Here is a 15,851-nt window from a genome sequence, read left to right as displayed (position 1 = left end):
GTGCAAGATTGCCCAACCACAGTATATACCTACAAATGAGTAAGTAGCAGATATACTAACGAAGGCTTTGGGGAAGGCAAGATTCATCTTCTTCAGAGACAAGTTGGGGTTATGCAAAATACCTTCCTTGTTAAGAGGGAGTGTTAGTTTATGTAGCTTGGACAAGTGTTCTAGTCTAGGATATCATGCTAGGGAACACATTTTATCCCATACCCAAAAAAGGTTTCGAGAGAAAAGGCCTTGGTTAGATTTAATTAAGCAGTTAAATAATTTTACTAGGTTCAAATTAGGGAAATAGCTTAATTAATCAACATTAATTGGGGTAAATCGATTGTCCTCTAGAGACTTCTGGAAAAGTCATGAGAAGGCGTATAAATGATACTAGCCACCAATTGAGATTAGATCATGTCATTGAATCATCAATGAGAGATTATAAGAGGAAATCATAGAGCATTTGGATAACACAATGAGACACAGATTTGCAGTGATAGTAAGGGCGCAGAGGCAACAAAGGGGCATTAGCAGAGATAGATCAACAGTGGTTGGAGACGAGGTGACCGGAGAGATTCTTCACAGTGATTTCTAAGAAGAATTGAAGATCAATTTTTCTACGAAAAGAGGCAAATTTTCTAGTGGTGCGAGTTGCTCCAGGTAAGGGTGAGAATTATGCGAAAATTCCAAAACTAAAATCCTATTGCAGCAACTGGAATTTATTTTTCTAATTGTTAATTAATTTACCAATTTATCTGCTTACAACAAATATCAAATAAATCACACTGCAACCTTCACAAACAAAATACTACGGAACTAAAAGCGTTGGAAGCTGAGAAAATTCTAGCGCACAATAAAAATGACATCATTGTTCTTGGACAATTGTCCTCGAAAAAGCCCAACTTGGGAAAACCATTGTAGCAGATGAGGGTTTTATTATTATGCAATAGTGAGAAAATTTGAGTACAATAATATGGATGCCCAATTTTGGCAATCCTACAGAGAAAAACTTTGGCAAAATTCTAGTGAGGAATTTTCCTCATCCCACAGGAAAATCTGGGCTCTGACTGTAGCTCCAAGTGAGTCGTCCAAACTGCCTCTGTGCTGGCCGCGTCACCCTAGCGCAGTATCTGCCACAGTCAGCCTAAATCAACTGCTCCTGTAGCCGTCCTATCTACCACTAGTTGAGAAACTGTCTCTCCGACCTTCTAGAACCCTTCCCCGGCTTCTGGAACTAAAGCTTGGCTTCTCTCTAGCTAAATCAAACTACCTTCTAGAGGCTTTTGCACAACCCCTGCGTTAACCTCACTGTGCTACTTTTGCCTCTCTGCAAATGCACTCACTGGATCTAAAAAACTACCTCCAGTCTCACTGTCCCTGCCCCTCACTCTCTGCTTCGATTTCCCGCTCTTTGACAACTGTTGTTGCTCTCTAGATATCAATCTGCTAAGGAAATCGAATTTCTGGTATGTCATCTCCAAGTGCCCATTAACTTCCTCTTATAATCCACTATTGGAGCACCAATGACCAAGATTAAAACTTAATCAATGGCTAGGATCATCTTGGAGTTGATCCATGTGAATTTCTAGATGATTCACACCTTGAATTAATTAATTATGATTAATTAACCATATTACCTAAGTTTAGACTTAGGAAATATTTAAAAACTAGTTAATAATCTAATTAAGCCATCACTAGGTGGAATTGCCATAAACGATTTCTGCGTTTTGGAGATCTCATGTATTCTAGCCTCTCCACCAAAATTTCATGGCTAGAACACATCCAATGCTACAAAAACTAACTCCCTCTTAGCAAGGATTGCGTTCTCACTCTAGTGCTGCACATCTTGTCGCAGCACTCTATCTTTGTATCACCTATGTCACGTTGCTGATGTCCGGCTATTGCTGCCCACCAACTTCTACATAACTCTGATGTTGCATTTGTGTTGCTGCTGACACTGCCATATTGCTGCCAACTCTACATCTGCACTGCAACTACCTCTCATCTGTTGCTGCTGCAATTGTAACTGAGAAGCATCCAAACTACTTAATCAACTGTATTCAGTATGATACATCTGACTCCCAAGCCTTTGACTGCTACTAGCATCTGCACTAAGCCACCTGCTCTGTTGTCAACATTGCACTGCGCTCCTCAGCATCTGACTGCTACTAGTATTCAACTATCGCTCTGATATTGATTGCATCAACTGCCACTGATCCATCCTGCTACGGAATATTGTGGGCCCCCATGAGCCCCCACAACAAGGTAATGATCCATTAGGTGGTGTAGAAAAGTCTAACTAGGGTTAGTCTTCATAATGACATGTGTAATTGTGATTTTATGTAATTGATGTAAAGAAGAAAATAAAATTATGTTTGTAATGCTTGTCTCATGTGTTTCATGAGCAAGGAATTTTATTTTAGCTATGGCTCCCATTGTGAGCCCTTAGCTTTGGTCATAAAGTCAAATTCAGTCAATGTCATGTATGAAGGACCCTTCTTGGGCATGTTATATTCATATATGAGTCAATGAAAGAGTCAAATAGCCCTCCAAGACAAAGCTCAAGCATTTCCTTCAAGTCGGCCTTAAATGAAATAATGAATTTGCTCCAAAAGACATGTCGACTCACCCACAGTGCAAGTCGGCTTATTATGGATGCTCCAACAACTATAAATTGGGCAGCTTGACCTCATTTCAGACACATAAATTCTGTGAAGGAGAAGTCTACAACAAGAGGTGAGAAGTTCATCAAAGAAGCCTATAACCAAGCGAAGGAAGGGAGAATATAACCGAGGTAATTTATGATCTGTTTTTGGGTTGATCTACGCCACACGTGTGAAGAAAGGGTGTTGTCCAAAGTAGAAGAAGTTGAGGTATCATGGTCTCCTTTGAAGGATAGATTAGTGAAGGGAACAAGTTCATTATCAAGTCGAGTTGCCAAGAAAGTTTCTTCCACCTAAAGCAGAGAGAATTAAGGTTCCAAAGTTGATAATTTACATGTGCTAGGGTTTCTAAAGGAAGTCGAGAAGTTGCAGGTCTAAAATAGAGAAAAGGGAAGCCGAAATCTGAAGTATAGTTGAGGTACAAAGGAATGCAAGCAGTTGGACCCAGTGTTGACTTGGGCACAAAATAGAAGCAGTGAAAGGGAACTTGTGTCTTGGTCTTGGAGTGGCAAATAGGTCAAGGGTCTTTGTCTTGGTATTCATCAATTGAAATCTCTACAAGAAGAGGAATTCGTTTGGGTTGTCCTTTCAACTAGGAGAGGTTTTGGTCATGGTTGATAGCCTACATTTTGTGTGTCTTGTCTCTTCATTGTTTATGCTTTGGTAGCTGTTTGATGAAGAAGAACACTATAATAATCTAACTAAAGAGAAGATCCTAATCTATTGAAGTAAAAAACTTTCACAAGTAGTTATCATCATAAAGAAATCACCTAATCTTGATGCCCTAGATTTCTCAACATGGTTCCAGAGCTAAGGTGACAAAGTCAAAGAAGGGCATCCAATCAAGGGACACTCATGGATCAAATCTCGAGAAAGGCATCAAAGAAAATCTAGAAGATCATCTTGAAGTCAAGATCTACAAAGAAGTATCAAAACCCTAGATCGAAGAAGAAGTCTACACCAGCAGAAGTCTTGGCATCCTCAAGTCATCAAAAGGACCACAAAGACCGTACTCAAGATGAAGGGACTTATAAATCAAGTTCCTTACTATAAAAGCAAGATCAAGGACGTTGTCATCATCTTGAGAAGTTCTAAAGGCAATTTCCTCTCGTTGAAGCAAGGACTTGACCATTGTAGAAGATCATCCAAGAAGTATCAAGAAGTCATCATTGATCATCATCAACAAGGACATCACCATCAAAGGATCTAAAGTGATCTCCCTCTTTGTAGGGTCAAGGATCATTCTTGAAGAGAACTATCTTCATCAAGGAGAAGCTCTCTATTAACTATATCATCATCAAAATTCAAGGAGACAACAAGTGGAAGAAGCATCTTCACAAGTAAGTATGTTTATCTCTGAATCTATCAAAATGTCTTTTTCCAAGGAAAGCAACAAATTGGTTGGGGCTTCAAACTATCTTTCATGGAAAAAGAGGACAGATTTGAATCTCATTGAAAATGAGTTGACGGAACATGTCAAAGGATCTATCACCAAACAAGCGAAAGAAGATGCTCAAGCACTTGCAAAGATTACGAATGGGGAAGTGAGGGCTCAAAGGATTCTCATAGAAACTATGAAGGATCCCCTCATTCCATATGTATCTAAACTAGACACCTACTAGACACCTCAAAAGAAATATATGACAAATTGGTAGAGTTGTTTTCTGTAAGCACTACAGGAGAAGTTATCTCTCTAAGGAAAGAACTCTACAAGCTAAAGATATCGAAAGAAGAAGGAATAACCTCATGCTTTATGAGGATATCTGAAATAAGGGATCAACTTCAAGACTTGGGAGAAGTAATGTCAGACAAGGAGATGACCATTGTAGTACTAAATGCACTACCAAAGGAGTGGGGTAACTTTACTTAAGCATTTATGGGAAAAAATAAGCTACTCCATTCTAGAATCTATGGTCACTATGCAAGATTGGAGATACCAGGCTAAAAGCTAAAACTGATGTGGAACTAGTGAGCAAAATCAAGCATATGTTGCTATGACAAAGAGAAGAGGAAAGTCTGAAAATTTGGTTCTCAGAAAAAGAGAAGGAACATGGCTAAGATTCAATGCTATGGATGTCAAGAATATGCACATTACAAAAGAGATTGTCCTAAGCTCAAGAAGGACAATAATAAAAGAGGTAGAGAAGAAGCCCATATCACTGAAGAAGTGGAGGAAGTTGAGGAAGCCCACATCTCGTCCCACAATGGAAGTGTCCCTCTGCCCAGTATACTCTGGACAAACACTTCCCAGTCTTCTAAGACAACATTCAGGGATGTCCTCACCATCAGCGCCTGATCCGGTGTCGCTCTTATAGCAGTCAACTGGTCTCGGATCTCATTTAGTCCTCCAAGGAAGGTGTCAATCGATTATCCCTTCTTCATTTGATACAACCTCATCTGGTTCTCAAGCAACATTCTTCTCTGCATATAAGTATGCTAATACAACTTCTTGAGAGCCTCCCACATCTCAAATGTCGTTTCCTTCTCAGCTATATGTGGTACCACATGATCCTTGACCCCGTCAAGGATAATGCACTTGGCCCTCGCTATCGCCCCCTCATACCTATCATTATCACTGGGGTTGATTGGGACATCTATTACCTTCAAGGCGAAGTTCTTGACACGATTCCTATCAAGCACTGATAAGATTCTGGCCTTCCAGACTACGAAGTTCGATGCTCCGTCCAGTCTATCCTAGTCTCTTATTCCAAGTAGTGCCATGATGCTCCTCTACTTCCCTCTTGGAAGTTCTCTATTTGACTCCTCTGAGTCTCTACTTCCCATTTGGAAGTTCTCTTCTGGACTCCCTCTCAGTCCTGACTTCCCTCCTAGAAATTGTTTTGCCGCTTGTCGAGATGCCCCCTACTCTGATCGTCTAGTGCAACTGCATTGCTGATCTTGGTTCCTCGATTAGAAACCCTCGGTAACAACTCCTCTCGCCCTGCTCTGTCAGGTATTGTTCTGACTACAGTATCTCACCAACTCCACTCTGCAATATTCCTACAACCTTCTAGACCCCAGCAACTGCCTCTCTGTGAACTGCGTCCGCCCCTCTCTGCCTCAAGTTGGCTCTACGTCAGCCCTATGGCCCTTTGCGTCAGTAACGTTGACCTTTTTGGGCTCTGCGCAGCTCCCGGCTTCCTCTGTGTGGCCCTGGCTGGCTTTGCGTCACACTCCTTGGCTTCTACGTTGCTAGAAACAACTTCTGTCACCTCAAAATCGTTGTTTTCTACTGTTGTTGCTCCGCTCGGCTGATGTCTTTTAATCTTCCCGTGATTTGGAATCACGCTCTGATACCATGTTGAAGTTTCTAAGTTTACTTAGTTAGAAACCCTCCATGCACTTTATCTGATTTATTCCTACCTACTAGTTATTTTCCTTAACAAGTTATTTACACTGTAAATATTGAAAATAAACACTAGTGCATGCTCAACATATTACAGATCAACAACTAAAAGAAACAAGAACAAACACACCACATGACACCATTATTTTTGGACTAATGTCCCCGGAAAAACCCAATGTGGGAAAACCGGTGCAGCTATCTGAGGGTTTTCTTATTAAGAAATATCAAAGTACAATCTGGGTGCCGAAACTGGCTCACCCAATAGAGAATTTCTTTCGCAGTAATACCTCTCGGTTTCTGACAAATCTATTGGCTGAAACCTTGGTTAATCCTTCCGGCAGATACTCAGCACCAATCTGCCCCAAAAACCCCAGCGTCTGCCCAATCTAGATTCCGTCAGCCTCTCCTAGCCCAGTGCTAGCACTGTGTCAGCCTAACTTGCCCTATGTCAGCCCTAGGAGGCCCTGCGTTAGCTCTCTGAGCCTATGTGTCAGTTACGCTAGCCCCTATGGTGCTTTGTGCAACACTTAGCTGCCCCTTTATGGCCTTGCGTGAGCACTGGCTGTTCTTGTGTCTCTCTCCGGCTACTCTGCTGCTATCCCAGCACTATCTCTGCCTCTCTGTCTCTCTGTACTCAATGCCCCTCAGCTGCTCTCCTGATCACTAATTTTATCTCTCTTAGCAAACCTCACTCTAGAGAATAGAATGACTGATCACTTTGGTGTGCTCTCCAAGTGACCCTCAAGCCTCCTCTTATACTTTTCCTGTTGACATCTCAACGGCCAAGATTAAGTCCCTAATCAACGCTTAAGATTAGATCTAACTTGATCCATGTCTTTTGGACCACTCTAACACAGATTCATATTAATACACATTAATATTTTATTTTCCCTAAGTTTAGACTTAGGGACTCCATTAAAAATATTAATTATTTTAATATCTCTCGATCTGTTTAGAATCTGCCCAAACCCTTTCTGGGTATTGGAGATCTCATGTGCCCCAACCTCTCCACCAAATTTTGTGGCTAGAGCACATCTGATGCTACCCCAAATCAACAGAAAATTTAATGACCCCAAATCCTATTGCAGCAATTGATTAAGTTTCTTCTATTTGTTAAATTAATCAAACAATTTACTTGCAGTTTCCTACAACAAATATAAAAACGTATACACTGCAGCCTTCACAAATATAATACTACGGAAGAAATAAAAACACTAGAACAATAGATCCACACACACAATAAAACACCGTTATTTTTGGACCAATGTCCCCGGAAAAACCCAACTTGGGAAATCCGGTGCAGCAACTGAGGGTTTTATTATTATTCAGTAGTAAATCCGAGTACAAACCTATGGAAGCTCAAATCTAGCTTTCCATACAGAGAAAATGATTGACAGAAGTCTAGTGAGAAAAATCTCACTTCCATCGGTGATCTGACACTAACCTTCGCTCAAGATGAGCTGCCCCTTGCTGCCTTTGCGTCAACTTGCCGAAACCAGCGTCTCTCTCACTCTGGTGATCAACTGTTGCTCTAGAAATTCGATCTTCTGGCTCTCTGGGCTCCTGCTCCAACTCTTGCCTCTGAATCTCAATTTCTCCTCAAAAAAATACAGATCTCCCTCTGAAGCTTTGCACTGCATCAACGTCTATGTGGAGTACATTGTCTCCCTACTATAAACTCACGTGACTGGAAAAACTTCCTTTCGGCCTTACTGTCCCTGCCCCTCTCTCACTACTTCGAAACTACTGAATCACCTCTGACAACACACAGTTGCTACTTTGGAGATTGATTTCCCAGCAAAATCTAACTCCTTGGTGTCTCAAGTGTGTTCTCCAACCCCATCGATTTTTTCTTATAATCTCTCATTGAGACATCAACGACCAAGATTAAAACATAATCGATGGCTAAGATTAACTAGAAATCGATCCGTGTCTTCTTCTAGAAGATTCTCACCATGACTTAATTAATACCCTTTAATTAATCAATTTTCCTAAGTTTAGACTTAGGCACCATTAAAAAAGATTAATTATTTTAATTAAATCGTCTCTAGATGGAATTTCCAGAAATGATTTCTGGGTTTTGGAGAATACATATATTCTAGGCTCTCCACCAAATTTTGTGGCTAGAACACAATCGATGCTACAAAAAATCAACATCAACTGATGTTGCCTACTGGTCCTGCTTCACATGCTTGCCCTTCCTGAGAGGACATTGCATGTTGTAGTGATCGAGCTCACCATATCTAAAGCACTTCACCTTTGACAGGTCCTTCTTCCTTCTTTGTTCCCCCTACCCCTAACTATGGCCCTTTGATGCAAGGGAAACATTCTCCTCCTCCTTAACCATCTTTAATCTACTGCTACTGTTGCCATTGAGGGAGCTCTTTAGCAGAGCTCGCTTCAACTCCTCATGTTGTAAGCCTGACTACATCATGTCCCATTCAGGTAGCTTATCTCTGCCCCAATATACTTCAGACAAAAACTTGCCACTCCTCAGAGACACTGTTTAGTGTCAATCTCACTAGCTCAGTTGGTTGAGGCATTGCCTCAACAACTACAAGTTGGTCTTGAACCTCCTGAATCCTAGTGAGCAAGGGATCTATGCCTTCCCCCTTCTACATACTAATGCATCTCAGCTTTTCATCCAAGAACATCTTCCACTGCTCGAAAGTGCCCTGATATAGGGTGGAGAGAGCATCCGACATCTCTTTCGCAGTATCCTTGTCAGCTATGTGTGAGACTATATGGTCTCGGAATCCATCCAGGATCAACTGCTTCTCCTTCGCCATTTCCTTCCTAAATTCTTTTAATTGATCCGCATCCTAGGGAACTGCCACAACACTATCTATGTAGAGCTTCACGCCATATTCATCCAACAGGAAGGACATCCTGGCCTTCCAGAGAACATAGTTGGAGGAACACTCCAACCTATCCTAATCTCCAAGCCTTGCTGTGGCCATCTCAAGAACTATCGAAAACTCACTCCTTCCCTTTGCTTGGTTGTTGCTCTGCTACTTGCACTCCCTTTTGGAATTCACATATCCGCTAGTTGCTATTGCCAATCTACCTGGAAAAATCAAACTTTTGAGACTTGAATTTCCTTGAGAGAAATTTTCCCTCTGTTGTGTGTGCTTTTCTCTTCGACCCGACGCTGGTTCTGCTGCTGCAAAATCCTCTGCGTCCAACCAAGGAATCTTTTCAGTGAAAATCTGAGTTGCAGCTGATCCCTTTGATTGTTGGAATCACTAACCTGGGCAACTTGACATTTCTGCAACCCCGCAACTGAAAATCGAATTCCTGCCCCAGCAACTCGACCAGAATGTCAAGGAACTGCGTTACCTCAAGAATTTCGGCGTGCTACTCCCACTGAGCAGCGAAATTCTCTCCTTCGATTCTGAGCTTCCTGGCTGATTACTCACGCTTTGATACCATGTGAGAATTCCAAAACTGAAATCCTATTGCAGCAACCAGAATTTATTTTTCTAATTGTTAATTATTTTAACCATTTATCTACTTACGACAAATATCAAATAAATCACACTACAACCTTCACAAATAAAATACTACGGAAATAATAGCACTAGAAACTAAGAAAATTCTAGCACACACACACACATTAAAAATGACACCATTATTTTTGGACAATTGTCCCCCAGAAAACCCAACATGGGAAAATTGGTGCAGCAGCTGAGGGTTTTATTATTATGAAGCAGTGAGAAAATCGGAGTACAAGAAAAATACTGGCAAAATTCCAGTGAGGAATTTTCCTCACCCCACAGGCAAATTCGAGCTCTAACTGCAGCTCCAAGTGAGTCGTCCAAACTACCTCTGCGCTTGCCCATGTCACCCTAGCGCAGTATCTACCACGCTCCACCTGAATCAACTGTTCCTGTAGCCGTCCTGTCCGCCATTGGCTGAGAAACTGTCTCTCAGGCCTTCTGGAACCCTTTCCCAGCCTCTAAAACTGAAACTCGACTTCTCTCCAACTAAATTGAATAGCCTTCTAGAGGCTTTTCCCAGCCCATGCATCAGCCTCACTGTGGTACATTATCCTCTGCAAATGCACTCGCTAGATCTAGAAAATGTCCTCCAGCCTCACTGTCCCTGCCCCTCACTCTTTGCTTCGATTTTTGGTTCTTCGGCAACTGCGACTACTCTCTAGAAATTGATCTGCTAAGAAAATCAAACTTCTAGTGTGTCATCTCCAAGTGCCCATCGACTTCCTCTTACAATGCACTATTGGAGCACCAACGACCAAGATTAAAACTTAATCAATGGCTAGGATCATCTTGGAGTCAATCCGTGTGAGTTTATAGATGATTCGCACCTTGATTTAATTAATTCTGATTAATTAACCATATTCCCTAAGTTTAGACATAGGAAATATTTAAAAACTGGTTAAATCTAATTAAGCCATCTCTAGGTGGAATTTCTAGAAACGATTTTCAGTTTTGGAGATCTCATGTATTCTAGCCTCTTCACCAAATTTTGTGGCTAGAACACATTCGATGCTACAGAAACTAACAAATTACCCTAGCAGGCAGTGTGAATTGCTCAGAGAGGACGAAGTGTCGAAGCAAAGAGAAACTTGCAGGAGAGATAGATTTGTACAGGGAGATCGATTTGCCAGTTGATGTCAGAATTTCCAAGAGTAGACCGAGTTAATTTTCTCTGCTAGTGTGAGTTGCCAGGAGGGTCGAGTTTAGCTATCAGGCTGCACGTGTGAGCCAAATCAATTAGCCAAAGGGAGGCTAAATTAGATCTGTGGGGCCGAATTGCTTCCAGGAGATTAGAATGACTTGCAGAAGTGATGAGAATAATTTTCTAGAGGTTTGCTAAATGACAACAAACGAATTTGTGATTTTCTCCATCACGGATTTATTGAAGAATAATAAAATAACTCATCTGCAGAAATGGTTTTCCCCACACTAGGGTTTTTCCAAGAACATTTGTCCAAAAATACTGGTGTCCATAACTTGTGTGTGTGCATAATTTTTTCAGTTCATGTGGTTATTTATTTTTGTGAAGTTGTAGTTGTGTTTTATTCAGTATTTGCCGCAAATAATCTAAATTGATAGGAGAATAATAACCAGTGACTGCAACGGTCTTAAAATTTCATAGGTCATAGACGACTTTGACCCAAAAGTGAATGGTCCAAAGGAAAATTCTCTCCATATAAAAATCTAGATGCCTAGGCTAGGTCATGACCAAAGCATATTGATACAATCTTCCTAATGTAATATCCCAAGCGGGAAAATTTTGCAAATTCTCGGAATTTAACTCAACAAGTGCTACATATATAAAATTATATTCATTTAATAGAAGATTGCCATGTAAAATATAACAAATAGAGTGCAAGCAAGTCAATAATACAATGAGTAGAAATAATCTCAACTTTTATTATAATAGAAAATTGGGGTTTACACGCTAATACAACAAAATAGTTGAGATGGAAAACTGGCCTCAAGAATCTACTCTAATGTTGTGTTGGCCCTCCAAAACTTAACTGAAATATCATTGCTAAGCTCTCATGTGAATTTTAGATGAATTCACCAAGGGGAGATGGGTACTTGCCCAATCTCACTGAATCACCCAAGGGTTTCCATCTTGGAGCTACTGAAGGAGAGAACCGAGTTCTCAAACCTCTCACACAAGACACTGCTCAAATCCAAGCTGTCCTCTAATGGCCTCCTCCTCCTCCTTTTATAGATTTGATTGAACCTTCTAGAAGCTCCTATTTTATTATTTTTTTAATCATTGAGCACATTTCCCTCTTTTTATTTCAATTAAAATATCTTTTTAATGTGAGAACACTGTAAATTGACCACCATGCCTCCTCAAGCCACTGAAAATCCATACTAACCATCCCATCTTGTAGATCTTCTCGTTCTGGTTCCAACGAGCTATTACACTAAGGTGTTAGGTCAAGTATTCCTCTCGAAATGCCACCTTAAGCATAAATAATTAAGTTAGGCACAATAATAACCTTGTTTTATGGGAAATATGAGAATGCAATGGAACGAGAAGCGAGTTGTGTGGAATCAATCCTGATGATGGAAGATGGCAAGTGAACTCCTCTAGAGCCCATAAAACATCTCCGAAAGCCCCTAAGCTAGCTGCTGAAGTAAACCTGCACCCGTGACCTGACTGCCTCCAACCTTGAAAATCCATCGTAACTGTGCCATAAGGAACACCAAAAAAAGGGGCATCACACCTAAGGAGCCATAGAGGACTTTGGCCAACACTGGATATATGAGGAGTTACATTGCCCACTCCAGGATGGAGTGATCTATAGACATGCATCAATGTGGCAAGCTCATAAACTCTTCTTAAGAAGGAGAAATTTCAGCTAAAAGACAATCTATTGCAGACAAGGAGAATATCTCCCTCGCTAAGAGGGAGTGTTGATATTTTGTAGCATCGGGAGGTACTCCTGCATGCCAAAAGTCCTGGTAAAGTCAGCCAAAGAAAATTATATAAAAGGAAAAATTTAAATTATGAATTTGGGGTTCATGTAGGCCCTAAGTGTCAAGTCGGCCCCACCATGAAGGGGTGATACTTTTGGTCAAAAAGTCACAGGTTTGGCTAATATAAAAACACAAGATGACCTTCACGTTTGGAACAATTCGACCAAGACAAATTCTTCTATTTTCTGATCCACATGTGCAAAGTCAAAGAGGGAGAAATATGAAGTTTGACTGAAATAAAGAGACTATCATTTGACCGAGTTTGACCTGCTTTGTTTGACTGAGATTCTGTTCAGCATGATCTAGAGTTTGATTGAGTTTGACTGCTAAAAAGAAGCAAGTTTGACCACAGATTTGGGCCAGTCAGTGACAGTTGTCCATAATTAACCAGACTTTTGACGCAGGACTGAGTTGACATCAGACCGAATTTCGTACCATTGACCAGTGTTGACCAGCATTAAATTCTCTGATATTTGGAGGTTTGACTAACATTGACTAAGTTGGCATTTGACCAAGTTTGACTGGTATCTTGGGCTTGAATTTGTGGCACAGATTTCTAGAATTCTTGGACTTGTAAATATTATTGAAGAACAATTTCTCCTTAGAAGAAGAGTTGTTGGGTTTTCCCAGGGTAACTTTGGTGTCTCTATTGTGCTTGGTTTTCCTCTTGTTTTCATTGCATTACTGTTGAGATTTTTTGTGTGTAACTGCTTAATGATATATGTGATATAAGATAACTGAATTGGAAATCATTGGAAAATAATTATCAAGATCAGAAGATCAGTTTCTACTTTGCATTATTGTAGAAAATTCCACAAACTGTACATTGGAGGAAGCACTTTTTCGGAATTTGTTGAAGATCCCAAGACGTTTGACCTATCATGCATGTGAAGTGCTTCACATGTTTAGCACTCTGCATGCTTCTCTAGGTCGCCCTCCCCTTATGCAGATGGTTTCAGAAAATCACCACATGGTTTTGGCATATGGTTTGATAGATTGAACAACCTTGGCACATTTTCCAAGGGCACACTCAAGCTAGTTATTTATTTGGTCAAGGTGGTTGGGATTGCACATTTTCCAAGGATGCCTCTCCTACTCAAAGATTATTATATTATTTTTTTGATCAAGGTTGTTATTCATGCACATTCTTGAAGAAGTTGATTAGAGCTACACGTGGATTTTCTCTAGTGAAGGGTGCACTTGTGGAAAATTTATTTCAGTTTTAGAAGTTATCTCTTGGTCAACCACTCAAATACCTAGAGGATGTGTCCCACCATCTTGGATATTTTAGGAAGTGCTTCCTAACTAAATCATTCTTTTATTATTGTTGAAAACTTTCATTTAGATATATGAAAGAATTATTATATTGTTTTCCTTGAAGATAAAAATGTATATTTTGTTGTTTCTTCTAGGAGAAAAAAAGTGGATCGCAACAACTCACTTCTACTTTTAGTAAGGAGTTTGTTGAGGAGGTCAAAAATATAATATTATTCCTTCCAGGATAATGGATCTAGGAAAGCAATTAGTTTTTCATCATAAAAGGAGTTGCAGTCAAACCTATATAAGGGCTTGCTCTCTACCTCATTTGGCATGGTCTGATTTAGGAGAGATCCCTTAGACCTTGGTTGAATACTTATTGGATGTACTTTGAGGATGAATAAATTGTTTAATAGAAGAGGAAATCTTCTATATCGCATGCTCTCTCATGTTGATGAAATTGTTATGGATTATAGTTATGAAACATTGGATGAGGTAACATCATTCCTCTACCACTGTATTTATCATTAGGATGTTCTATATTGATGCATGCTTCTTTATACTCAGTTCAATGAACTTGTAATCCATTCCTGATAGAGACAATTATGATATCATCGGAGTTCATCTACACTAATAGTCTGCCTTGATAAATTTCTGAAGTCTGGGACAGCAAGGAGAGGGTTAATTAAGCTTGTACGTTGCAGGTATATTGTTCCTCTTTTCCTCAATGGGACAGTCACCCACTGAGCCTTGATTTGACTCCATTTTCCCAATAGAAAGACACTAGTCTCCAGTTCATTCATCCACTCTCTATAGTACACAAGCAAAACTGTTCTACAGGAATTTACTCTTCACTTCACCCTGCAATCCATGGTCTAAAATTCTAGGAATCATCTTCTAGGGAATCCACCCTTGTGCCGGAGGACAGCTGGCCTAAAGTGTGAAGAGGGTTGGTGAGGTGACGTTGTCTTCCCTCTTAGTTCTTCCAAGGACTTGCTTGAGCCTTCGGACTTTACCTCAAGAAGTGCAACTTTGAGAGATAACAATTTGTTAACACATTCAACATTTTCCTCCTCGTTTGCACTTCCTTTTTTAGCAACAATCATATATTCCACCTAATACAAACCTTTTTCTTCCTGATCAGGCTAATCTTCTTCAATCACAATATATGTCTCTTTTGGAAAGAGAAACACTTGTTTGTGGCCTTAAATTAGCCCCCTATTCCACTGTATTGTTACTCCAAGCTCTACTATAAACACATAGTATGTCTGTTAAAAATGTCATCACTTCCTACAACCATTGTCTCATAAAAAATGCTTATCCTTGACCATACATTGAAATATTAAAACATTTTTATGTTGTTGTCAAGATCCAAGAGGGTTACAAATCCAATAGTAAAAGGTACATTCACAGATTTATTTATCATCTGTAATCAGTAAGTTCAACTTCTTAGATAAATCAGCAGTATGAGATCTATTCCCTTCTGATGCTTCCGAGTGTGAAACACATCAAATAATATGTTGAATCTTCAACACTGAAAATTTTCTACTTTTCTTTCAAATGTTCATCAGAAAACAACATTTTGAGGACATATCCTACAGCCAAAGTGAGGTTCGTATTATCACATGAGAACAATCCATGTTTGGAATCTGGACGCCTGATGTCTTCTATGGAAAGTACACCATGTATTCTAGAACCTCTAGATAGCACAAAAGAATGATATGTATGTGAATTTAACTGTTAAGAGTAGCATTCCTCTTCAACTAAGCAGTAAAGTTACATTAAGGTACTACTAGTACCAGAACAAATAGATAGTGAGCCAGGAGGTCAAGTGGCAATTAAATCAGCCATCTGCAACAAAATAAGTGCAAGTTCCATTCTTTTAAGGCGATGACAAAGTCCAACTCTATTGGAAAATGCCACTAACTGCATCCTTTATTAGTCATGTTTGTGTTGTGTTCATATTTCTTACTGAAAAATATAATCTTTCTTTAACCAAAACCTAGTAAGGTCTTACCAGTTCTTATGAAACATTCATGATGTTGGAAGGAGAGAAAATTTCTTGAAAGGCAATCCATCACTTCTGACAACAGTGCTGAGAAGTTCCGACCTGTAATTGAACACCAA

General features: G+C 40.0%; 1 protein-coding gene across 3 annotated transcripts in view; it reads right to left on the bottom strand.

Moving 5' to 3' along the window:
* Positions 1–15,851, bottom strand: part of LOC149201662 (uncharacterized) — a 245,000-nt gene that overhangs the window by 52,505 nt on the left and 176,644 nt on the right. For all 3 annotated transcript variants that reach the window (XR_016253877.1, XM_089402971.1, XM_089402972.1), the window contains one exon: positions 15,742–15,834. Coding sequence is in view for 2 of the 3 variants with exons in the window: in XM_089402971.1 (XP_089259097.1) it covers positions 15,742–15,834 (93 nt within the window). In the remaining variant the exon portion in view is untranslated. The remainder of the gene's footprint in view (positions 1–15,741; positions 15,835–15,851) is intronic.

The sequence above is a fragment of the Pinus tabuliformis genome, chromosome 2_1, assembly GCF_031772625.1.
Source record: "Pinus tabuliformis cultivar Carrire ecotype Pingquan chromosome 2_1, CPIR1, whole genome shotgun sequence".
NCBI lineage: Eukaryota > Viridiplantae > Streptophyta > Pinopsida > Pinales > Pinaceae > Pinus > Pinus tabuliformis.
The sequence above is the reverse complement of the archived record's forward strand: the minus strand, read 5'-3'. Positions and strand labels throughout refer to the sequence as shown.